Below are 24,040 nucleotides of genomic sequence, written 5' to 3'. Positions count from 1 at the left end.
CCACACCACTCTAGCCCAAGGCGGAGGCAAAGACCCCTTTTCCACTGGGCGAATCTAACTTTCGCAAAAATCTGGAAACACTGGGCCAAATGCCACCAAGTTTAGAAAGGAACTCAGCACTGCCCGCAAGGAACCGCTGAGATTTGAGCCTCCTGGGCCTGCACATGCGCTCTGGGTACTCTTGAGTTTAGTTGCGTGCCTCTGTGCGCTTGCGCAGAGACACAAGCCTCGGAGGCACGCAGGCGCACTGGTGTTTAGTGGCATTCCTTGGTTACAATTATTTTGGATTGAAAGATTCCGAACTCTGGCGCTGCCCCGTTGGGATGTTGTGGCGGGAGGCGGTTTGTTTACCTAGAGCGCTAGTGGTGGGCTCAAGAGGAGGTGAGAATCCGAGGGGGTGCTGAGGCGTCTCTGAAGCCGGTGGGCTCTGCGATGAAGAAGATTTTTGGCTTCGGGAATCGGAAGGGCAAGTCGCCCTTGGGCTCGTTAGCTAGCCCGCGGAGCAAAGGCGTCGGCATGATGGCTGAGACTGGGAATACAGTCCCCTTGGGGCCTGGGTACCACATCCGAGACAAAGATCTGGGTAAGGTCCACAAAGCTGCCAGCGTGGGCGACGTAGCGAAAGTGCAGCAGCTTCTATTGCTCCGGATAAACGGCTTGAATGACAGAGACAGGATGAACAGGTAATAGGGACTTCGAGGCTGGTTGCCAGGGCTGGGAAGAGGCTGGGGGCAGCTGTGGGCAGCTGGGAGAAGGGCTCACCTGCCCGGGCGCACCCAGGTGGAGCCCGGCCCTCCTGTCACCGAGGATGCTGGGCTCTTCCCTTCGTTGAGGGGACCCTACCTGGTGGCCGGGGTCCAGGGCCCAGGCCGACTTCGTGAGCAGCAGAAATGAAAACTTAAGGACCCGTTCATCATTCCCCTTGATGAATTTGCCAGAGCACTTTCCTGGCAATTTTAAAGCGATTTAACTGAATATCAATAATAAAAATGAAAATAAGTATATACAGCATTTTATTTTTGATAGTCACAATTTTATACCGTAATGTTATATACTGTAGAAAAGTGCATAACGAGCAAAATAGTTCCCATAATAGAGCAACTGGTGGGCTAAAAATTCCTCGGATATAATCCAGTATCCCTTTTATGTCAGTGTACACCTAAGTATATGGTCTTTATTGAGGTACCTTAGAAGGGAACCTTGAAGTGGAAAGATGGCTGTGGTCTTAAATAGGAAGACTCATTTTTTCTCAAAATGTGTGCTCTTCCTCTATTTGTCATTTTTACGTAAACCAAACAAAAATACGGTTTAAAAATTTTTGAGTTACATATGCCGTCCCTTATTGTGATGAAGTAAAGGGAATTTTTGTGTAGTAGACAAAGATTTGCCATTCTAGATACTAACATGTGCTATAAATTTCCACGAATTGTTTACTAATAACTGAGAAGAAAGATAAATGATTCGAACAGAATAGAAAATGCTCAAAGACCCAAATATGTGTAAAAGTTTAGAATTTGATATTGGTGACATTTTATGTTAGTAGAAAAGGTGAATTACTGATAAATGGTGGAGGCATACCTGTTAAGTATTTGGAGAAAATTAGTTAGATTTTTAAATCACAAATTTAAGTTCCTGATGGAATATAGATTAAAAAATTTAAAATATACAAAATGAGAAAAGTATCCGAAGAAAACACAAATGTCTATTTATACATTTTTTTATGTTGACAAAGACTTCAAAAGCAAGAATTTGGAGCAAAAGCAAAAAAAGCGAAAAACAAAAAAGTTAGATGTCCTTTCAGTTAGCTAATTACTGAAAAATTTGGCTAATGTGATTTGAGGAAAAATAGCTGTATTATGTTAAAAACATTTTTTTGTTTTTTCTTTTTTTATGTTGGCGAAGACTTCAAAAGCAAGAATTTTGGAGACTGAGCAATATAAAAAAACTATAACCCTCTGTATATCAGAAAATAATATTAACAAAATAAAAGAAAATGTACTTCCAAAATATTTACAAGATGTATGTATATGAGAGAAAAAGTATATTTTCCTTTTACTGAGAAGTTTTTGAAATCAACAAGAAAACAACTCTAACTGGACAAAGTCCTTTCAGTTGATCTACAAGTGACCAACAGACATAGGAAAATTATTTAGTGTTCCTGGTGAGAAAAGGGATTTAAGTTAAAAGAGAAATGAAATTCCCTTTTCCAACCACAAAGTGTGTGAAGGTGAGGAGCTACGGCACTTACACTGTTGTTTCAAGTTCAAATAGCTTCTGACTTTTCAGATAGGCAATTTGGTGATAAGGACCACATTTAAAATATATATATTCCCTTTACCCATCAATTCAATTTATACTAAAATATCTTTACAAAATAATAGATAAATTACAATTTGTTTTTCTCAGCACTGCTTAAAATAGCAATGTATTAAGCAAAATGAATAGATTTTATAAATAAATTGCAGTGCATTCATAGGATGGAATAAATAATATAGACCACTGAAGGTGGCATGGATAATTGATGTATGTTGACATGCGAAGATGTACTTTGGTAGATTGAAAAGGGAGAAAAAAATCAGTTTGATTGTACACACAAACAGACTATGATGTTCTGTTAGCCAAAAACATGTGCAAAATGGGATAAAATTGATATCTGATCATTTCTATTATAAGTGAAATTTTCTTTTCCTTGTTTAAAAATCTGATTTCTATTTGTATAGAAATGAAGTTGTATAGAAATGCTAGCAAAAGTTTATTATTAATGAAATATTCCTGGGGAAGAGCAGGAATATGAATCTTGCAGATAAAAATAATTTCTCACTTTCATTTATTTAAAACATTTTTTGAGGATTGGTATCTTCTGACAACATTTAGCCTTCTCAGAAGTACAGGGAATCTTTTTATCTGTGCCTGTAGTTTATGTACATACGAGTATATAGTTATACACATGTTTTTTGTTATATATAGCTTTATTACATAAAATATGTAAAAGATTATCATTTCAGTTGTGTCCTAATGACAATGAAAAAATAAAAATAGCAATATAAGTGATTGTTACTATCGCAGAAATATTGCTTTACTTTATAAAACTTTCCGTGAAAATTACTGAACTCTCCACCTATAGTTATCCATTGTTTCAATCCATTTATTCATCAAATATAATCTGAATACCTATTATGTAGCAAATATAGTCCACTCAGGACCTTTTCATCCCTAAACCTTCATGTTGCCCATTATAAGCAAATGAGAAATTTAAAATTGAAGTATTAGGACCTTATGTCAATTGAAGATTTTTCTTTCTTCTTTCAAACAAAAGTATTTCTGAAGGTAGGAAATTGTAGATGATAACCTCTACCTGCCCTTTTGAAAGTGTATATTAGAGTTAAATACCAGTACTGATCATTGGAAATACCCGATTTTCATATAATCGCTAAATCTAAACAATGAATAAAATGAACCATCCCTAGTCATTTGAATGCTGAATTTTCTTTCACTTAAAGTTTCTTGAAAATCAAAGTAAGATTTTTTTAAAAAAATTATTTTCTTGTTTTGTTTTGTTGTATTAGTCCTCTTCCCCATAATGCTTTTAAGAAGTAAAATTTATTTATATGCCAACCATGTGCCTAGACCTGCAGTCGGTCTGATTCAAATATCATTGTCGCACTTGTAAGGCAGCACGGAGGGCAGGGTGCCCACTACTTTATGATCCAGTGAGAAAGGTTTAAAAATGCTGCCGATCATAGTGATAAGACATTTTGAATTATAAATTGAATTCCAATGTCAGAGATGTTAACGTGAGAAAATAAGCATCTTAGAAATATTGAAATACAGTGTCCTTTCTAATCCTTAAAATATATCTGCAAAGTAGGTAGAGTGATATCATTTTACTTAATGTTATCTTTGTGAAGTAGTAGTGATAGTAACCTCTATAATATTATCTAACAATTAATTATTCAGCTGTGTTTTGTGGTAGGAAGTGTAGTAAACTCTTTGCACAGATGTCAGTTAAGCAGTCCTGTGTCCTGCGAGGTAACTACTGTTTTTATGCCCATTTTGTTGCTGAGGAAATCGAGGCCCACAAAGGCTAAGGGATAGCTAACAAGTGACAGAGTTGAAGTGGGATCAAACCCATGTTGAGCTGAATCCCCAGGTCATGTCCTCTCTACTCACATAGGCTGTTCTTTCATTCATGTGGTGAGTGACAAGAGCTAGTAAATACCGTCCTTTGCCCAGAAACAAACTCCACATTGGTTTAGAAGGCCTAGGAATAGCATCTCACGTTCACAGTTACGTGAGGAATTGCATGTTTGAGACAGTGCCCTGTAATGTCCTAAAAAAACCTTGTCACCCTCGTAGGACCGCTCTGCATCTGGCCTGTGCCTGTGGTCACCTGGGAGTGGTGACTCTGCTAACAGACAGGAAATGTGAGCTGAACCTCCGTGACAATGAGAACAGGACAGCTCTGATGAAGGTACGTGGTAGCCAGCTATGTCAACACCAGATGGATTTCATTATTTAGGATAAAAATGAATGTATCTCGATTAACTAGAACCGATTGGGGAAAGTTGTGGAATGCCTACTTTGAATTCCCAGAATTTACCATCTATTTCTGGGCATAATCCACAGGCCGTACAGTGTCAAGAAGAGGAGTGTGTGAGTCTCCTGCTGGAATGTGGTGCTGATCCAAATATAATGGACATCCATGGCAACACCGCTCTCCACTACGCAGCCCTGGGTTGGAACATCGCAATAGCCGCAAAGCTGCTGCAACACCAGGCAGATATGGAAGCAAGGAACAAGGTATAGATCAATGGATTATTTACACAACATTTGCAATACGCGTCTCTGTAGCCCCAAGCGTTGTATTTCTAGCAGATATGTATTGCATATTGTACATCAGGCCCGGTCACCACGAAAACAACTCCAAAGCCAAGTCAGGGAGGCTGGAAATGAGGTGTCCACAGAAAGGGCCCAGCTCTGCCTCCCAGCTCCCAGAAGGAAGCACTTGCTTTTCTGTGTGGGAGAGGGTGCCAGGCTCAGAGACCACCAAGCACTGAAGGTCTTGGGGGAGGGAAGTCATGTGGGTAGGGGTGGCTCTGTGCAGGCAGGGCCTTAGGACATGGGCGCTGCTGGGGACGGGTGGGAGGAGGAATGGAGACCTGGTACCCGGCAGGGGGAGCTGGGGGTGTGTGTGTGGGGAGGAGAAGCAGCAGGCCGCAGGCCCCGGGCACCCCAGGACCCCGGGGTTCTGAAGACTGGGCAGGAGGGTCAGTCACGTCTGGGCACCCAGCAAGGACACCTGCCTGTGCTCGGCACCCCTCTGCCAGCCACGGCCTCCCTCGGGGTCTCCCCCTCAGAGTGAGGCTCCTGCTCAGCCTCGCGCAGGTCCTGGGGGGTTGTAGGTGTACAGAGGGAGCAGGTGATGGGGACGCGTTCACACGCTTTTGCTCCTGGATGTACATCCTCTCGTCACTGCAACCCCGGCAGGAATGCTCTCGGGTGGCACCGGTAGGGTCAATTTTACATGTTTGCAAGTCAGACAGTTCCCTGAATGAAAACATTTTGAACTTAATTGTTGAAGATTGCACTTTATATAATGATACTTCTGAAGAAGTAGTAGAAGGCACAGCTGTCTTTTATACATTTACAGCAAATATTTGTGAAAACACAATTAGTCAAAGGCAAAACTTTCTTTTTCAAATATTTTTTTCCCGTCCAAGTTTTTTCCCAATTCATGGAAAGTAACACAGAAAACCAAATTTTCCTTGGAAATAGGCTTGATCTTAAAACTCAAACAAAACAAAAGGTTTTTACAGTATCATAGAAATCTTCCTGCTGTTAACAAGTTCCTGTGTTATAAAAAGGTGATTTATATAAAAGTGATTTAGCTCCCATTGGCCAAAGCTTAAGAGGGAAAAAAGAAAGGGAAAAGGAAAGAGCTATCTGAACTATGCAGGCCTATTTGGGAATTTGGCCACTGAGGGGAAATAATAAGAAGAGGTTTTTATTTTTGCTTTTCCTTTAGTTGATATGGTTAGGCATGGTGCTCTCCAGTTTTCAGGGATAATAATCCTTAGTTTGGGAGGGAGAGTTAGTGAGTTGGAAACTTGCCTGGAGATCAGTTCTTAGAGGGCTCTGAAGCCACCAGATTGGCAGTGAACAGGTGGTGATTAAGTGAGAAACAGGAGAGAAGGACAAATAATTAACTGACATATTATCCTGTTTTGGCAGAAACAGCCACTTAGATAAAAGTCTAAACTCTCGTGTGAAATCTAGAATGTCTTGATGGGAAGTAGGGAGTTTACAAATCAAGTTGTATTTTAAGTTCATTAGTCTTGTTTCCACACCTACCCAGGAAAATAAGTGCAGTTTTGATAAGTGACATATCTCTTCCACTTTTGACGAATCCTCAAATGACAGGGAATTGGCCATGTAGGTGAGAAAAGAGAGACTGAAGTGATTGTCTGCTGCACTAGTTCTCAGCTAGAATTGTGCTGGCGAATCACAATCACCTGAGGAACTTTAAAAAATTTACGAGCCGAGGCTCTTTCCTGAAGATTTTGATTGAGTAAATCTAATAAGGCCTGCACGTGTGTATTTAGAAATATTTCCTTGAGATTCTGATACAACTCTTGGTTGTATTAAGAACTCCTGCATGGATAAGTATAATGTATCAATTCACATCTCAAAAACTGAAGAAATCTCTAGAAGAGGTGGCGTTTGAGAGGTGATACTTTCGTCAACTCTCTCCTTTTCAACAGTCTTAGCCTGACTTTGAACTATCTGTACCTCTGGGCTCGAGAAGTGAAAGGGAATATCACTGGCGGTATCTACTAGATTAAAGAACACCTACCTGTTTCCTTTCAGCCATCATTCATTCACTGGCACTCAGAGAATCTTTAGAAATTTGTTGATAGGTAATCTACTAATAAGTAGAATTTGACCCTTTAAGAATTTTACATCTTTTGTTCATGCTCAGGTTAGTAGATGAATAAATGTTTACTGCAAGCAGGGTTTTCCTTCAGTAATAGAAAATCATGAACCTTCCTTTTAGTTGAAGCTGCATGACAGACTGTCTCAGTATGTCTGTTAAATTCGTGGAGTCCTGGCATAATCAGGATGACAGTTTTAAACATCAAATTATCAAAAACCATGAAGTTAGTACCAATAAAGATGGGAACTGTTTTAATAATTTCGTTTCAGCAGTCCTATGATGTAATTACCCATTTGATTAACAATCTGTGAAAAATAAATATAAATAGAGTGTGATTTGAATAAATATTGGAAAAATTCTTGAAGTGGGTATAATGAGTTTAAATAACAATTTTTATTACATGTTGGGGCCCATTTTTTTGATAAAGCATGTGATACTAAAGAAAGATTTTACATACAAATATTCACATTATACACAACCATTTGGAAACAGCAAATATATAAAATCCCAAGTGGGCAATAGACTAAATGTGGCCCCTGGGTATGTTTAGTTTGCCTCCATATATTGAGTCAACACTGACAATTTTGGAGACTCAGTAGAAATCTGGATGTCAAGCTTCTCTAAAGAATCAAACCTGGTCCCCTTCAGCCCTGACTACAGTGGGTGTGCTGTGGCAAGGCTGTGCCTCTTACATGGGACGTGTGTTCTCTAGTTTCCTAATGTCCCCACCTGGGTTCTTCACTTACTTTGGTCACCTTCTTTGCCTCCGTAAGTACTGGAGGTTACGATTCCTGTTTTACAGTATATTTTGATAAACATTTCAAGATTTCAAGACATATAATAAATCTATGTTGATTTATTATATGTATTTTATATTTGATATTAATCTCTTTACAATGAGATTGAATTTTTCAAGTTAGAATTTGTTTTTTTTTAAAAACTCTTCTTTATATGTTCTATAATCATATTTCCATTGAAATGTCTCTAAGTCTTACGAGGTTTATGGTTATAGTTGGAGAGGTTATGCATATTCCAGACAATGTTATATCTTTCCCCTCAGCATTGTTTCTTAAAAATGTCAGTGATTTAGTAGCTTTCATTATGCTAAAAATAATCTATATAGATGAGTATTAAAATGTTTATTGATAAGCCATGATATTTTTGTTTCTAATTTATATTTTGCCTAAACTATAAAATAATTTTAAGTAGCAATTAAATGGAACTAGAATAAAAACAGACTTTTAAAAAAATAGATATGCATTAGGGTCCCAAGATTATCACTATAATTGAGAATAAAATTTCATATTGAGCTTTCTAACAGCTAAGATAAAAATCGGTGTTCTTATAATAGGAGAAAACCCATGGACCATTTATTCATAAGCAATCAAAGTTCATGTGAAGCCTATCTCTTTATAACGTAGAGTCCATTTCCTTAGTGATCCTTTTGGAGCAGGAGAGCCTGAAGTTGACATCTGGGATCCTGAGATCCTGGGATCCTGATAGAAGAGAAGCAAGCAAGTTTGTATAAGTTGGAGAAAGTCTTCACCCTGTTGAAAAGCTCTCAAAACTGTATCCCTGAAACTCTGTAACTTCTCAAATGTAAATGTTTGCCACAGAAAAGCATTATCAAATGGGGATTAAGCAAAGTGAAACATTTCTTTAGTAATAGGCATATACAGCACAGTTTTCTCAAAAACAGGTGATCTTTCTGGAATCTTCCTGTTGGGACACAGTACTTAACTTCCAATAAAGTACATATTCTTTGGAATATAATTTTAGAAACACTACTCAGAGATAATCATTTTGGTGATTAAGTCAATAAAAATACTGAACGCACTTACTACTATGTTTTAGAGTTTGGAGTTACAGAGATGAAACATAGCCCCTGCCCTCAAAGGCTCTCGGTTCAGACGGGGAATAATAAAATCACTGCAGTTATACTACGATAGAGGCTGTGATAGGCCCAAAGATTCCTGAAACCAGGACTGCCAGTGTTTGAAGGGAGTTCTGGAGAATGAGCTTGCAGTTCATCTGCTGGAGACGTAGAAGGAGGGTATTTTAAAGGGAAGGAGCAGCAGATCACAGCACAGGGGGCTGCTTTTTATTTATTATATGTTTAAGTGCAGAGGATCTTTTATGAGTCTTAAAATTCAGTTTAGAAATATATAATTTTATAGGTTATAAATTGTTTTCTCTGTTTTACAGGATGATCTCACACCCCTTTTACTTGCTGTACGTGAAAATAATCAACAAATGGTGGAATTTTTAGTAAAAAGAAATGCAAACGTACATGCGGTTGATAAGATGAAAAGGTACAGTTGTTCATTCTTTTTTTGTTTAACCTTAGTATTCTGAAGTGGTAACAATCAAGTCAGAAAATAAATGAATAAGAAGAAGATTAACTTACAATTATATACTGGAAAACATCAACGCATTATCATTTAGGTAGAAAAGCAATTGTTCTGACTGGGCAAAGGAAGAACAGTATACGCGGTCTGACAATTAAGTTCACGAACTTGCCATCATGTGCTTACATTAGCAAGTAAGGTTACATTGGTACGGTTTCACAACCTTGCTATATCAGTGTCTCACAGCTGTGTTCGTGTCAACATGTGGCGGTGTCTTGCTGAGTGGCGTTCATTATTGTGTGTTTTTGTGTGCGGTTGTGAGAATGTCTGTGCTTGAATTAGAGCAATGAACAAACATTAAATTTCTTGTTAAACTTGGCAAGAGTGGAAATGAAATCAGGGACATGTTAGTCCAAGTTTATGGGGATAAGGCCATGCAGAAAACGGCAGTGTACAAATGGGTTAAATGTTTTTCTGAGGGGTGAGAACGCATCACTGATGAAGAGAGGTCAGGGTGGCCAATTACGAGCAGAACTGACGAAAACATTTCAAAATTGGTCAAATTGTATGTCAAAATCGTTGGCTTACTGTGAGAAGCACAGCAGACCAAGTAAACATAGAGAAACAGGAAAATCTTAACTGAAAATCTTGGCATGAGAAAGGTGTGTGCAAAAATGGTCCTGAAAGAACTCACCAATGAACAAAAGCAAAGGAGAGTCAAAAGTTTGCCAAGACCTTTTGGAGAAGCAAGACGATGTTTTGGGCCATGTTATCACTGGTGATGAAACATAGGTGTACCAATACAACCCTGAAACAAAGCGTCAAAGTGCACAACGGAAGTCAGACAATTCTCTACGACCAAAAAATTTCAGTCAGTCCAAATCATGAGTCAAAACGATGTTGCTAATGTTTTTTTGATATCAGAGGGATCATTCATTATGAATTTGTACTAACTGTACAAACAGTTAACCATGTGTACTATTTGGAAGTGCTGAAAAGGCTGCATGAGAAAGTTAGATAAAAACGACCTGAACTTTTTGTCAACAATTCATGGCTCTTGCATCACGACAATGCACCAGCTCACACAGCACTGTCTGTGAGGGGGTTTTTAGTTAGTAAACAAATCACTGTATTGGAACACCCTCCCTACTCACCTAATCTGGCCCCCAATGACTTCTTTCTTTACCCAAAGAGAAAGGAAATATTCAAAGAAAGACATTTTGATGACATTCAGGACATCAAGGGTAATACGACGACAGAGCTGATGGCCATTCCAGAAGGAGTTCCGAAACTGCTTTGAAGCGTAGACTAGGTGCTCGCATTAGTGCATGGCTTCCCAAGGGGAGTACTTGGAAGGTAACCCTAGTGATATTCAGCAATGAGGTGGGTAGGATGAGTTCGCGAACTTTATTGCCTGACCTTGTAGTCATGACTGACCTTTGCTCCCAGGTTGCCCTTGCTGATCCAGAATCCTCCGTGTTCATGGTTTTCCACACTTGGACTTAAAAGTTACAACATTCCTTAGTTTACCTACAGGTGTTTGTGTGCTCAGCCCCTATTCCAAAGCACCAGCACCCTGGCCTAGGAGTTGGGCCTCCCAGCTTTAGCCACACATATCTCCCCCCCACACACACTGGAAACCTACACTGGGCCACAGCTCAGCCCAGACCTTCACAATGAGGTACCCTTTGAGCGAGTTATCCTTTGAGCGTCTTGTTTGTGTCTTGAGCGTCTTGTGTGTTCTGCTAGCAGATGTCAGTTGGCACCATTCTGAGCTGTCAGAAAGGGTCAAATAATGCTGCAGGAAAAGATCAGACTTTCCTTTCTCCTTTGTTACCAGATATGCACCCCACGGCTGCTTGATATCCCCTAGAGCTCCTTCCCTTAGGTCCTGGAAGGTCCCATATCGCCCTTCCCAGAGTAGGAGGCACCAAGATGCCTGAGGTTCCATAATTAAGGTTGACCTCTCAAGTGATCTCTTTTTCATAATAACGACTCTTTGAAGTGACTTGAATCTCCCTCAGGTTTCAAAATGGTTTCCCTTGTGCTTCACAGGGAAGCCAGTCAACAGAGAGCCCTGAAACTGAATCTAAAGTAGGTTATTTAACACTAGAATATCTGAGCCCACCCATGACTCATCAGTATGTATGTGTAAAAGGAAGGCGATATGTTCCCAGTCAATGGGGATGGACAGGGAGGTTAAGCATCATTCTAATAAGGCCTGCGGGTTCAGAGTTTGAGGAGGTACAGACCAGACGGTAGCAGTCCAAGCCAAGTTTTACTTCTGTTACTTCTCTGCAGTCAGTGGGATTAGCTACAAGAATAGGGGACCATTATGTTATCTGATTTAATGAGGTAATATATTTATAAATAAATTTAGTTACAAATTTTATAATAGCTGAGATGCCCTGAATTACAAACCACAAAAAAGAGTAGCTAATAACCAAAATTAATAACATTTCCTAAAAACTGCAACATTTGAATGTCAGAACCTATGTAAAACACACATTAGGGTTTATTTGGGAGTCCAAAATAGTTTCTACAAATAAAGTTTAAGAGCAATTCATTTCATTGCCTTATTATTTCTCTGAGCACTGTTTTGGTATATTATCTCATTTCCTCTAACAACCTGGTAAAATAAGGCAGTGAGATGCTTGTTTTATAGAGGAGGACTTTGAGCCAGAGAGAAGCAACTTGTCTTAGAACTATGAATAGCTATTACAGAGCTACCGTGTTTCCCCGAAAATAAGACCTAGCCGGACTATCAGCTCTAATGCGTCTTTTGGAGCAAAAATTAATATAATGGTATTATATTATAATTAATATAATATATCATATTTGTATTGTATTATATTATAATGTAATATTATTATATTACATAAGACCCGGTATATTATATTATATTATATTATATCATATTATAATTTATACCTGGTCTTATATTATAGTAAAATAAGACTGGGTCTTATATTAATTTTTTCTCCAAAAGATGCATTACAGCTGATTGTCCGGCTAGATCTTATTTTTGGGGAAACATGGTAGGACTTCTGAGTTCAAGACACTTGCTTTTATGTCAAGCTAACTATAATTAATTGGCTGAACTATACTGCCCGCAATTCATGACTGGTTCACCTTCCTTTTTTTTCTTCTTTAAGAACATGCTTTATAAAAAGTTTGTTGAACTTATAAATTTGAACTGTATGGGATAATTGAAGTTTTAATATTAGCTCTGATATTATCTGAAATACGCTAAGAAATTAATATATTTGATAAATTTTTTATATCAGTTTTAAGATAATAATACTATTTATCACCTTTTTTATATACAGCAATCACAAACTAATTTTTGAATCTAAAGAAGAAGGGAGATGTAAAATATCTTCTGAGAACAGCAATCTAGGTAAGACTTCTGATTGTGAATTACTCTTGGTGGTTCTACTATGGATAAAGTAAGAGTAAGGAAATTTTGTTAATGAAAGAGCAGTGAAAAAAACAATGTGTAAATTGTATGTATATATTTTCTTTCTTAATTAATTTCATTCTTACTAGTCTAGTATTCAAAATTATTATACAAGTTAATTGTAGGTAATTTAAAATCTGAGACAGTATTACGTGAGAAGAAATTTGTTTATTTAGTCATGATCCCTAAAATGCCATACATCTTTGCATAAATAAGAAAAAAGATTTTTAATTTAGTATGTTGTATGTTTCCTCTATAATCATCTTGTATTAAAAACGGATCTTTTGTGTAATATTTATAGCGAATGGATTACATCTAGCAAATGAATACTTGTTATTACATAGTGATTGGTCTCACTAAAAATGTAACAAAAACTAGGAACTCCGTAATACCTTCCTGGTGCTATAAACAAATGGCAAACAATAAGAACTACAAAACTAGCCACTGTGCAGCAATCCCAATGATATTGTTTTATAAAGATATCTACTGGTACTATGCAAGTCAGAAAAGCAATGTCTTGTTGAGAAGCATAGGTTATTTTCCATACAGATATACTAACAAGGTTTCACTATTATCACCTTCGTTCCTCATAAGTTACAACAGAATGAGACACGTTGACTTCATTAGAAGATGTTTCCTTATATTTGTTGGATAATTGTCATGACATTGTAATTTCTTTAGAACAAGATATTCTGTTGCCATTAGTCAAAAGATAATCATAATAAATATTCACATGGCCATCCTTGGGTCTCAAAACATTATGATAAAAGTAGAAAAAGCTTCACAATGGCAAAAATGCTGCTGTACTCACTGGATGTGGCACCTTGTGCGTTTTGCAATCTGAATGCATGAGGACCCCTTTCACTTAGTAGCCCTCTATCAAGAACTTCCGTAGGTTGGTTTTGTAAGTTATCGGAAACATGAAGATGACATGGAGTTTGGTCTTTAAGGTGCTCATAATATAGACCTGTCCCTGGTTTATTTCTGTGGTTTTTAATGAAAAGGAAACCTTTTTATTCATTTATTCATTTGTCCGTGTAATGGTTTGCTGTGTGACCCTCTAGTGTCTTTCAGGTACTAAGTGTTACTCTGATGCTGCAGAACACAAGTGTTTTAAAAGCACCGGCCCTGCTCTCCAAGAGCTCAATATTGTCATTTTTAGTCTTTACTATACTTTATACGGTGCTTACTAGGCATCAGAACCCATGGAGAGCTTATGATTATCATTATTTATTGTTTTTATTGGTGGGTGGTATGTGCCAGACACTTTCAGTCCATATGAGGAATCAGAGTTGTAAAAATCTGGGTAGGATGAAGGGAAGCATGCAGAGCGAGTGAAGGGGGCCAGGTAAAGAGGCAGAAGGACCGGTTGGGCAGGAGGGACAACTCTCAAGGTTACAGGGTTGCAGAAGGAGCCACAGGCATAGGCTCCAATGTCCAAGTGAACTCTGCAGGATGTCTGAGCAGCTCAGTTTTGATGGTGCCAAAAGTGTGCTGAGGGGATGGTTGCCAAGGAGGTGAATACCTAGGTAAGGCAAGCTCCAGAAAGTCTTTAGTACTAGAGGTAGGAGTCGCTCTGATCCTGTAGGCCTTGGGAAATGATTCCGATAGAATGCTTTTAGCTGCAGATAACAGGTGACCTAGTTAACAGAGACTAAAACTACAGGAACCAGGGTGGTGTTGGGGTTCAGTGATGCCATCCGGACCCCGGTGGTGGCCCTTTTCAGCTGTGAGGCTGTCAGTGTTTTGTTTAAGTCTCGTTTCCTGGTCAGCTAATTAGCAATGCCTCCAAGCATCATATTCTCACCACAATGTCCAAAGGCTGAAAGGACTGCTTTTCTTTACATGTTTCTCTTTTTAAATTTTTCTTTAAAATATAGTTGGCATGAGATATAATATTAGTTTCAGGAGTACAACATAGTGATTTGCCATTTTTATACCTTACGAGGTGATCACCACGATACGTCTAGTCACCAACTATCACCATGCAAAGTTACTACAATATTATTGACATATTGCCTCTCCTGTACGCGATCCCTGTGGCTTATTTTATAACTGGAAGTTTGTATTTCTCATTCACCTTCTTTTTCATCCATCCCCTCAACTCTCTGTCGTCTGGCAAACATCAGGTTGTTCTTTGTAGCTATGAGTTTGTTTCTATTTTGTTTGTCTTGCTTTTTTAGATTCCACATATAAGCAAGGTCTTACGGTATTTGTCTTCCTCTATCTTACTTCACTTAGCATAATACCCTCTAGGAACATCCATGTTGTTGCAAATGGCAAGTTTATGGATGAGTAATATCCCTTGTGTATATATGGTATATTCAGCACACCTTTATCCGTTCATCTACCGAAGGACACCTATGATACTTCTGTATCGTGGCTATTGTAAATAATGCTACAGTGAACCTAGGGGTGCAGATATCATTTTGAATTAGTATTTTTGTTTTCTTTGAACAAATAACCAGAAGTGGAATTGCTGGGTCATATGGTAGTTCAAGTTTTAATTTTATGAGGAATCTCTATGCTGTTTTCCATAGTGACTGCACCGATTTACAACACCACCAACAGTGCACAAGGGTTCCCTTTTCTCCACATCCCTGTCAGCACTTGTTATTTGTTCCCATTTTGATGATAACCATCTGACAGGTGTGAGGTGGTATCTCATTGTGGTTTTGATTTGAATTTCTCTGATGATTAGTGATGTTGAGCTATGTGTTTCTTTTAAACAGGAAGAAAACAGAGGCTTTCAGTAGACTCCCCGTGACATTTATAGGCTGGAGTACATCACATGCTCATTCCTATACCAGTTAGTGGTGAAACTAGTCACTGTGGTTAGCTTAGTATAATATTTCCTTTTCTGGAGCTGAGGAGAAGCCACCTTCTTTATGTATTGGGACAATAAATATCCACACAGAGTTGTGGTTCTCCAGCGAGAATGAAGACTAAGGAATGGCTAGTGGGCAGGGAGCCATCAGTGGTTACTGCAGGGGCTCATGGGAGAGTTTTGTGCAGAAGAGGAACAAGAGTAGATTCGGACACTCTGGTTGTGGTATAAAGCAGGGACCAGCAAGCTTTTTCTGTAAAGGGCCTGATTTTAGGCCATTTGGTCTCTGTCACAGCTACTCAAATCTGCCATTATGGTGTGAAAGCAGTCATGGCTGTACGTAAGTGAACAGGCAAGACTGCTCCAGTAAAACTTTATATACAAAACCAGATGGCGGGGTGGAGTTGCCCTGTGGACCATAGTTGACTGTCCCCTCATATAGAGGATAGGTTGGAGGAAACCACATAAAGAGGCTGGCAGACAAAGGAAGCTTTTCCTTCCTTGGACTATTATCAGTTCACCAAGACATTTTTACCCATCCATGCTGAAAGAAACAAAAGTGAGGAAGCTCAATTTATTCAATTTAAAATGTTGGTCTTTTTCTAGACTGTCTCTTTCTCATTTGTTTTGCTGGAAAAAAATCTTATTCATTTAAGAAATAACCATAATCAGTGGTGTTTTGTTTTTGTTTTTTCCCTTGTGAAAGCCATCTGTTAAGAGCCCATGTTTGACTAGGGCAGTGGCTGTGGTAAAATAAAGCAGAGACAGAAAAGAGGTACAGTTAACATGATTTAGTGATGGTTGAATATAAAACTTTAGTGGGGAGAGAGAAATCTGAGATGATTCATAGGTTTCCATATTGTGCACCAGCATTTAATTGGACGTGAGGAGTGAATAGGACTCTATCAGATGCATGGAGAAGAGCAGCAGGGAAGACCACTTTTATTTTATACATGTTGAATTTGATGGAATATCCATGGATAAGTCATTGTACATTTTGGTTATACTGTATTTTGCTATGTATATTGCGTATTTCTTTTCCTAAACTTGTGACGGAAAAATAAGGATACACATTGTACATGGGTAGTACTAATAATGTATCTATATAAAAGTTTTTAATTTTTTTAGTTATGCTTATGAGTTAAAAGTGTTAACTCCAGAAATCAATAACAATATCTGTATGCAAAATAATACCCTGGAATACGATAATCGGTTTTGTTGAACTTAAGACGAACTTGCAACGTCGAAGAGTTCTTGACCTTCTATGATGCGTAAATATTGTAAATTTGTTACAGGTACATAAAATCTCTTGTACCTTGTATGTGTTCTTGTGTTTTGTAATTATTTGTTGCATAAAATTTCTTGTACCATAATATGTTAAAAAATAAATGCTAAAATTCCTTTCTAATAAAAAAAAACAAGTACCTAAATGTAAACAAATAAAAATTTGAATTAAAATGGAAGATTTTTTTTTCCCCTGAAAGTTTGGGCCAAAAATGTGGGTGCGCATCATACATGGCAAAATACAGTAATTTTTTGGCTTGTTCTGTCAACCACTGCCTTAATAGGTGAGAAATTAAGAAAAAGATTAGAAACAATACGAACTCTATCATCAGTAGTACATTATTGTATTATGGATGATAATTATATGTTTTTCTATATTTATTCCAGTTACTTGATTGATAACTATTATAAAAAGGAATTAAACCTTCCTTAGTTGGAGAAAATTGACAGTGTGATCTCTTCATTTTCTTTATAGGAACTTTCATACTGTAGAACATATTGTCATTAAGGTTTTCCATTTTTTATTCTGATTAAAATAGGATTGTTACTTATTTCACATTATTTTCTGACATCGTTGTTTAATTTTCCCTTTTATGCCTTTATTAAATAGATATAGATCTACAGGAATCTCCAAAACAAGTATCAAGAAAAACAAATTCAAGCACAGGTATTCTGTGAAATAACCTTTTGATTATAATCATGTAAAACATCAACCCAAATAATAAAATTTCATATAATGCAATTTGTTAGAGGTTCCTAAAACCACATTGAGGTTTGCTTACTCACCAGAAAACTTTACACGACTCAGCATGTAATTGTACTCATGCCTGTAATTTATTACAGTGAAAGGGTCAAAGCAAAATCATCAAAGAGAAAAGGTGTATGGGCCAGAATCTGGAGGATACCAGGCACAAACTTCCAAGAGTCATCTCCCTGTTGAGTTACCAGGATGTGCCAATTCCTCCTCTGTCAAAATCTGGCACCACATGTGAAATGCTGTCTAGCAGAAGCAGAGTCTCCTTAGACACAGCGCCGAATGCTTTTATGGCACACCAGTCACGTAGGCAAGCTCCCCCAGCACGTACCAGATTCCCAGAAGGAAAGCAAGTGTTTAGCACGAACCATCTTGTACAAACACCTTAGGTCCTGGGAGCCACGTTTGGTTAGGGAATGGTGGGAATCCAGGTTTCCAGACACCGGCCAAGGGTGAGCCATTCAAGTAGGACTTTCGAAGGATAGCAGTTAGGCCTGCTGTATGCAATCTTCCTGCACAGCAGTTATAGCCCTGACTTAAATTTTTGGCACTGTCTTAACATTTTATTTTAATAGCAAGTAATATGTTGACATGCCATGGTACTGGTTTCAGTTGTATCATCCATGGTAAATTTCAGTGCTGGTTATTTTTTTGCCTTTTTAAACTATTTAACAGGTATTTGTACATAAATTACTATGGTACTTATAATGTTTCCTTTTTACCTGATTAATCTTTCCATGTAATTTTTAGATAAAATCAGCATAATGATTTCTAATTTAAAATTAGAATAAAATTGCCTTTTAAGTCTAGGAATGATTCAGTTTTGATTCACTTTGCAGTACATCCCTTTCGTCATGATAAAGCAAGATGTTCAATCATATTTATCAATTATTTTCTTGCCTAAGTATGCAACTAAAATGATTTGCTTTATTTATGGATTTTCGTATACTTCATTCAGTTGGGTGGATAATACCCATATTCTGATACTTAGATCTTTATCTTAATTTTCAAGGTGACTGTGTCTTGAAAATAGCATTAATATATTAATATATGGTAATAGCAGGTTCAGTGGATACCTTTTTTTAAAAAATTAATAATTATTTATTAGAGCAGTTTTAGGTTCATAGCACAATTGAGCAGAAAGTACAGAAAGTTCCCACAAAGCACATATCCCTGTACACATAGAGCCTCCTTCATTGTTGACACCCTGCACCAGAGTGGTACATTTATTCCGATCAATGAACTGCACTAAGTTCCTGTTATCACTCAGAGTCCGTAGTTTACATTAGGGTCACTCTTGGTGTTATACAATCTGTGGGTTCTGACAAATGTCTAATGACGTCTCCACCATCCCAGTACCATACAGAATAGATTCACTCCTAGATATCCTCTGTGCTCTGTTTACTCAGCCCTCCCTTTTCCTTGACTGCTGGAAACCATCTTTTTACTACCTCCATAGTTTTCCTGAATGTCATATAGTTGGAATCATACAGTGGGTATCTTTTTGAATGTTAAAAAAAATTAAAATTCCAAGGTCATTGCATGTAGTTGTTCAAGATAACCTCTTTGTCTTTTGTGAGTTTTTGTTTCTTTGGTTGTTTGTTGCTGTTGTTCAGTGGCATAGGATCTGATGACATATGCCTTACAAGCTGAAAAAGCATGATTTCTATAGACATTTGCCTCATAATGGGGAGGGTTGAGAAAAATGGCATCACGTGCTATTGCACAGCACTGTTTGGATCTTCCTGCTCTATGAGGTGGGTCCAGATAGACTCTCTAGCAATGGAAGGAAACAGTCTCAGGGGTTATACTTGATAAAACTGCAATCACAAAGTCTTTCATACTTACCTTGTAATGATGGCAGAAAGAGTCTGCTTCCTGTGTTGTGCGGTGCTGCAAAGCACAGGGCCCATCGACCCAGCTTCCTAATGACAGGGTGTTTCATCCCAAAGTGAACACTCTTGACGGAAGAGCTGGACATGTTGTACTGCGTAACAGCAAAATAAGTGTACACTGTTATAACTTGGCTTCATGATAGAAGTCAGAAAAATCATGCGATTTACATTTGACATCGTCAGTTTATGATACTGATTTTACTAAAGATACCATTTTCTTTCAGTTTGACGGGGTTTGGTTAGGATTATGATCATTATAAATAACAGTTAACTTGTATGTATCAAATTTTGATAAATACCTTTCTTTTTATTGTGTTTCACACATAGAAAGGAGGGGAAGTAAAAGTTCTTCATGTGTTATCTACCAATAGTATCCTTAATATTCATTCTAGATAGTCTTTAGGCGTTGTCCCAAAGGAATACTTTTTAATACAGCATCAGTCTGATACTTTTAAAGTTCTGTATTTTTCTATTGTGGATTTAAAATGTATTTTATGTTTTTCTTTAATAGTGGATGAGTGTTCTGAAGAAGACTCTGTAAGCAGGTAGGATTTTAAAAAAATCATGTGTTAACTAAGGGACTGCAGAGAAGAGAAACCAACATTTATTGAGTGTTCCACTTTCGGCTAGACCCTATATTAGACCCAATATCGACTAGACCCAATATCGGCTAGACCCTATATTGTCATTAGAACTAGACAATCAGTTGTAATGCATCCTTTGGAGCAAAAATTAATATAAGACCCAGTATTATATTATATTATGTTATGTTATGTTATGTCATGTTATGTTATGTTATATTAATTATATTCTATTCTATTATATTTATTATATTGTATTGTATTGTATTATATTATTATATTATAGACTGGGTCTTATAGCAAACTAAGACCAGGTTTTATATCAATTTTTGCTCCAAAAGACTCATTATAGCTGATTGTCCGGCTTTGTCTTGTTTTTGAGGAAACACAGTTTGTGCTTAACATTTGTTATATAGTCATCACAATAGCTGTGCTGTTCAGGCTACTTTTTATTAATTACACATTGTGGTTCCGCGAGGTTGATTGATTGACCCATTGTTCCATAGTTACTGGAACATAGTGGCTGACCCGTAATTTGACCTTCAGCCTGCCTGGCTTCCCAAAGCCATTCTCTTGTCCCTCAGCCTGTACTGAGAAGTTCCTGGGCAGCTCTGGAGTCAGGATTCAGATGCAGGTCAGATGAGCTCAGAGAGTCCAATTTAGTTATGAGTTAATGCTGATTTAGAGTTTTCCTAAGAAGCCCGGAGTAGGGAAATAAAGAGCTCCTACTGCGGGTCATTTGAGCCTGTCCTTGTGTCAGGAGTCTGTGCCTTCGTAGGCTGAAGATTTCAAGGTTGGAGATTGCCAGGGAGCCCTGAGGATGAGAGACCTGGGAGTGGGAAGGCTAACAACATATAACTTTGTTCTTTGACTTGTGCTTGTAACTTGCAAACATTTCAAACATTTCAGGAAACTCACTGTACTATTTTAGGATAAAAGGAAAGAATGGGGTCACCTTAGTTAGTGGTTTCCATGCTGAAAACGAAGACAGCCATTTTTGACAGACACAGATTAGTTTCTGAAGCAGGACAATGGAGAAGGGTCAGTGTATTTTTCTACCTTGATTTAGGTCATCAGATTTGGCCCAGTTTAGATTACAGAAGTTATGTCAGCCATTAATTGGATTTTCAATCCATCCTGCATGACTTCTGGTGAAAACAAAGTAATTTAAGGCTTTGCCGATATATTGGTTGTCACTGTTTGTGATGGAAATTTAAAGACTGTATCTTCATTGAATATGTCATAGGTTGGGAGAGGTGAAGGCAGAACTAGATAACTGAAAACTTTTTAAAAACAAGCCAAATTTTAATTATATCAAGAAACTTCATTTAATATGCAGATCGCTGAACTACCACTCTGGTTTTGCTTTTTTAAAGAAATGAACTCACTTGTTTTTGTTGTATGTCTTTACCCTAAAGTCTTTCCAAAAAACCTGGCGTTGATGATTCATGGCCTACATCAGATGATGAAGACTTTGATTTTGATACCAAGGTACAGTGCTCCTTTGTAAAATTAATTTTCCTGCTCTGAACTTAGTTTTGAGTTGTTCTTACTCTTAAAATTTAGTAGGGGTCCACCTATCATTGTTTTATGTTTGTAATGGAAAAGTCATCAGAGCACACTTTTATAGAAATATGACTAGTTGAGGTTTTTTTCCTTTTTCTTTCTTTTTTTAAAATTTTAGTAAGTACTGAAAGTGGCGGCTGAAAAAAAGAATGGGCTGGTAAATATATAGTAATAGGAAAATTATATTGGGAAAAGGTTTCCCACAATAGAACAGATATGAAATTTGGTCAAGGGTAAGGATTATAAATGAAATCTTTAATGGATCAGATTACTTATTGTAATAATCACAATATCTTCCTGGTACCCTTTCAGTTCCAAAACTAAATAGCATAATAATATATAGTATTTTAAAATTTATTTTTTAATTTTTAAAAAAATTTTGGTATCATACAGTTGTTCAGAGGGAATTTTTTCTGTTTCTATCCTGGGTTCCACATTTAGACTAAAATAGTAGAAACTGTAGAAATTTAGAAATTTAAATTATCTTTCTCAAAACCCATATTACAAAGGGATTCCACTGTGTTCTAAATCATTGCACTAAGAGTATATTTAAAAGTCTTCATCTATTGAAGAATACATGTTTTGCCTAAAACAATAACCAGTTCTAGAATCAGAGATTCTTAATAACCATATGGTAAAATTCAGAGATTTTGTTGTTTTTCAAAATTTTAATTTCAATTATAGTTGACATTCAATATTATGTTAGCTTCAGGTGTATAGCGAAGTGGTTAGACATTTATATAATTTACAATGTGATGCTCGATAAGTCTATTATTCCACCACCATACTCTGTTATTACAATATTTGGACTATATTCCCTATGCTGTACTTTACATCCCCATGACTATTTTTGTAACTACCAATTTGTACTTCTTAATGCTGTCACCTTTTTCAACTAGCCCCCAAACCCCCTCCCACCTGGCAACTGTCAGATTGTTCTCTGTATCTATGAGTCTGTCTTTTGTTTATTCATTTATTTTGCTTTTTAGATCCCACATATAAGTGAAATCATATGGTATTTGTCTTTCTGTATTTGACTTACTTCACTTAGCATAATACCCTCTAAGTCCACCCATGTTGGCACAAATGATAAGATTTTATTTTTTATTATGGCAAAGTAATATTCCATAGTACGTATGTACCACCTCTTCTTTATCTAGTTGTCTATTGATGAACACTTAGTTTGCTTCCATATGTTGGCTATTGTAAATAATGCTGTGATGAACATAGAGGTGCGCATATCTTTTTGAATTAGTGTTTTGGATTTCTTTGAACAAATACCCAGAAGCTGGGTCATATGGTAGTTCTAGTTTTAATTTTTGGAGGAAACCTCCATACTATTTTCCAGACTGGCTGCAACAATTTGCAACCCCACCAAGATTGCACGAGAGTTCCCTTTTCTCCACATCCTCACCAACACTTGTTTGTTTTTATTTGATCTTTTTTTTTTTTTTTTTTTTTAGTTTCAGGTGCACAAAACAATGCAATAGACAGACATTTCACCCCCCACAAAGTGACAGTCCCCCTCCCCCAATCTATTGCCCCCCCGACATCGTACATATCTATTAAAATGCCATTGACTTTATTCCCTATGCTGAATTCTATATCCTGTGAATATATATATATATAATACATATATAATATATATAAATATATATATAAAAATACATATATATATAAAATATATATATAAAATTATAGTTGGCATACAATATTACTTGTTTGGTGATTTATTAATGATTTATTAATGATGGCCATTCTGCCAGGTGTGAGGTGATATCTCATTGTAGTTTTAATTTGCATTTCTTGATGATTAATAACATTGAGCATCTTTTCATATGTGAATTGGCCATCTCTATTTTTTTTTGGAGAAATGTCTATTCAGGTCCTCTGCCCATTTTTTAATTGGATTGTCTTTTTGGTGTTAAGTTGTATGAGTTCTTATAAATTTTTTATATTAACCCCTTGGATATGTCATTGGTGAATATCTTCCCCCATTTATTAGGTTGTCTTTGTTTTGTTGATGGTTTCCTCTGCTGTACAAAACCTTTTTAGTTTGATGTAATAGATATGGGTGTTGTTTTTTTAATCCGTTCAGCCACTCTATGGCTTTTGATTGGAGCATTTAATCCATTTACATTTAAAGTGGTTATTGATAGGTATGTAGTTATTTCCATTTTATTATTCACATTTTTTACCTTTCCTCCTCCTCCTCCTCCTCTTTTTTCTTCTCTTTCTCCTCCTCCTCTTTCTTTTCCTTTTCCTCCTCCCCCCCTTCTTCTTCTTCATTCCTCTAAGATTCCTTGTAATACTGATTTGGTGGTGATGAACTCCTTTAGCTTTCTCTTGTCTGGGAAACTCTTTATCTATCCTTGATTCTAAATGATAGCC

The 24,040-nt window shown here is 37.2% G+C and overlaps 1 protein-coding gene across 3 annotated transcripts in view; it reads left to right on the top strand.

Moving 5' to 3' along the window:
• Window positions 1–216: 216 nt before the first annotated feature.
• Window positions 217–24,040, top strand: part of LOC308508178 (ankyrin repeat domain-containing protein 26-like) — a 109,243-nt gene continuing 85,419 nt past the window's right edge. For 2 of the 3 annotated variants that reach the window (XM_081074557.1, XM_081074556.1), the window contains exons 1-8: window positions 217–683; window positions 4,357–4,471; window positions 4,627–4,800; window positions 9,140–9,246; window positions 12,612–12,682; window positions 17,464–17,520; window positions 20,014–20,047; window positions 21,502–21,574. In XM_081074557.1, the coding sequence (XP_080930683.1) occupies window positions 433–683; window positions 4,357–4,471; window positions 4,627–4,800; window positions 9,140–9,246; window positions 12,612–12,682; window positions 17,464–17,520; window positions 20,014–20,047; window positions 21,502–21,574 (882 nt within the window). In that variant the 5' untranslated portion in view covers window positions 217–432. The remainder of the gene's footprint in view (window positions 684–4,356; window positions 4,472–4,626; window positions 4,801–9,139; window positions 9,247–12,611; window positions 12,683–17,463; window positions 17,521–20,013; window positions 20,048–21,501; window positions 21,575–24,040) is intronic. The other variant, XM_081074558.1, reaches the window with a different exon arrangement.

Source organism: Rhinolophus hipposideros (assembly GCF_964194185.1).
Source record: "Rhinolophus hipposideros genome assembly, chromosome: 1".
Lineage (NCBI taxonomy): Eukaryota > Metazoa > Chordata > Mammalia > Chiroptera > Rhinolophidae > Rhinolophus > Rhinolophus hipposideros.
Note: the sequence above shows the minus strand (reverse complement) of the source record. Positions and strands in the feature narration are given on the sequence as shown.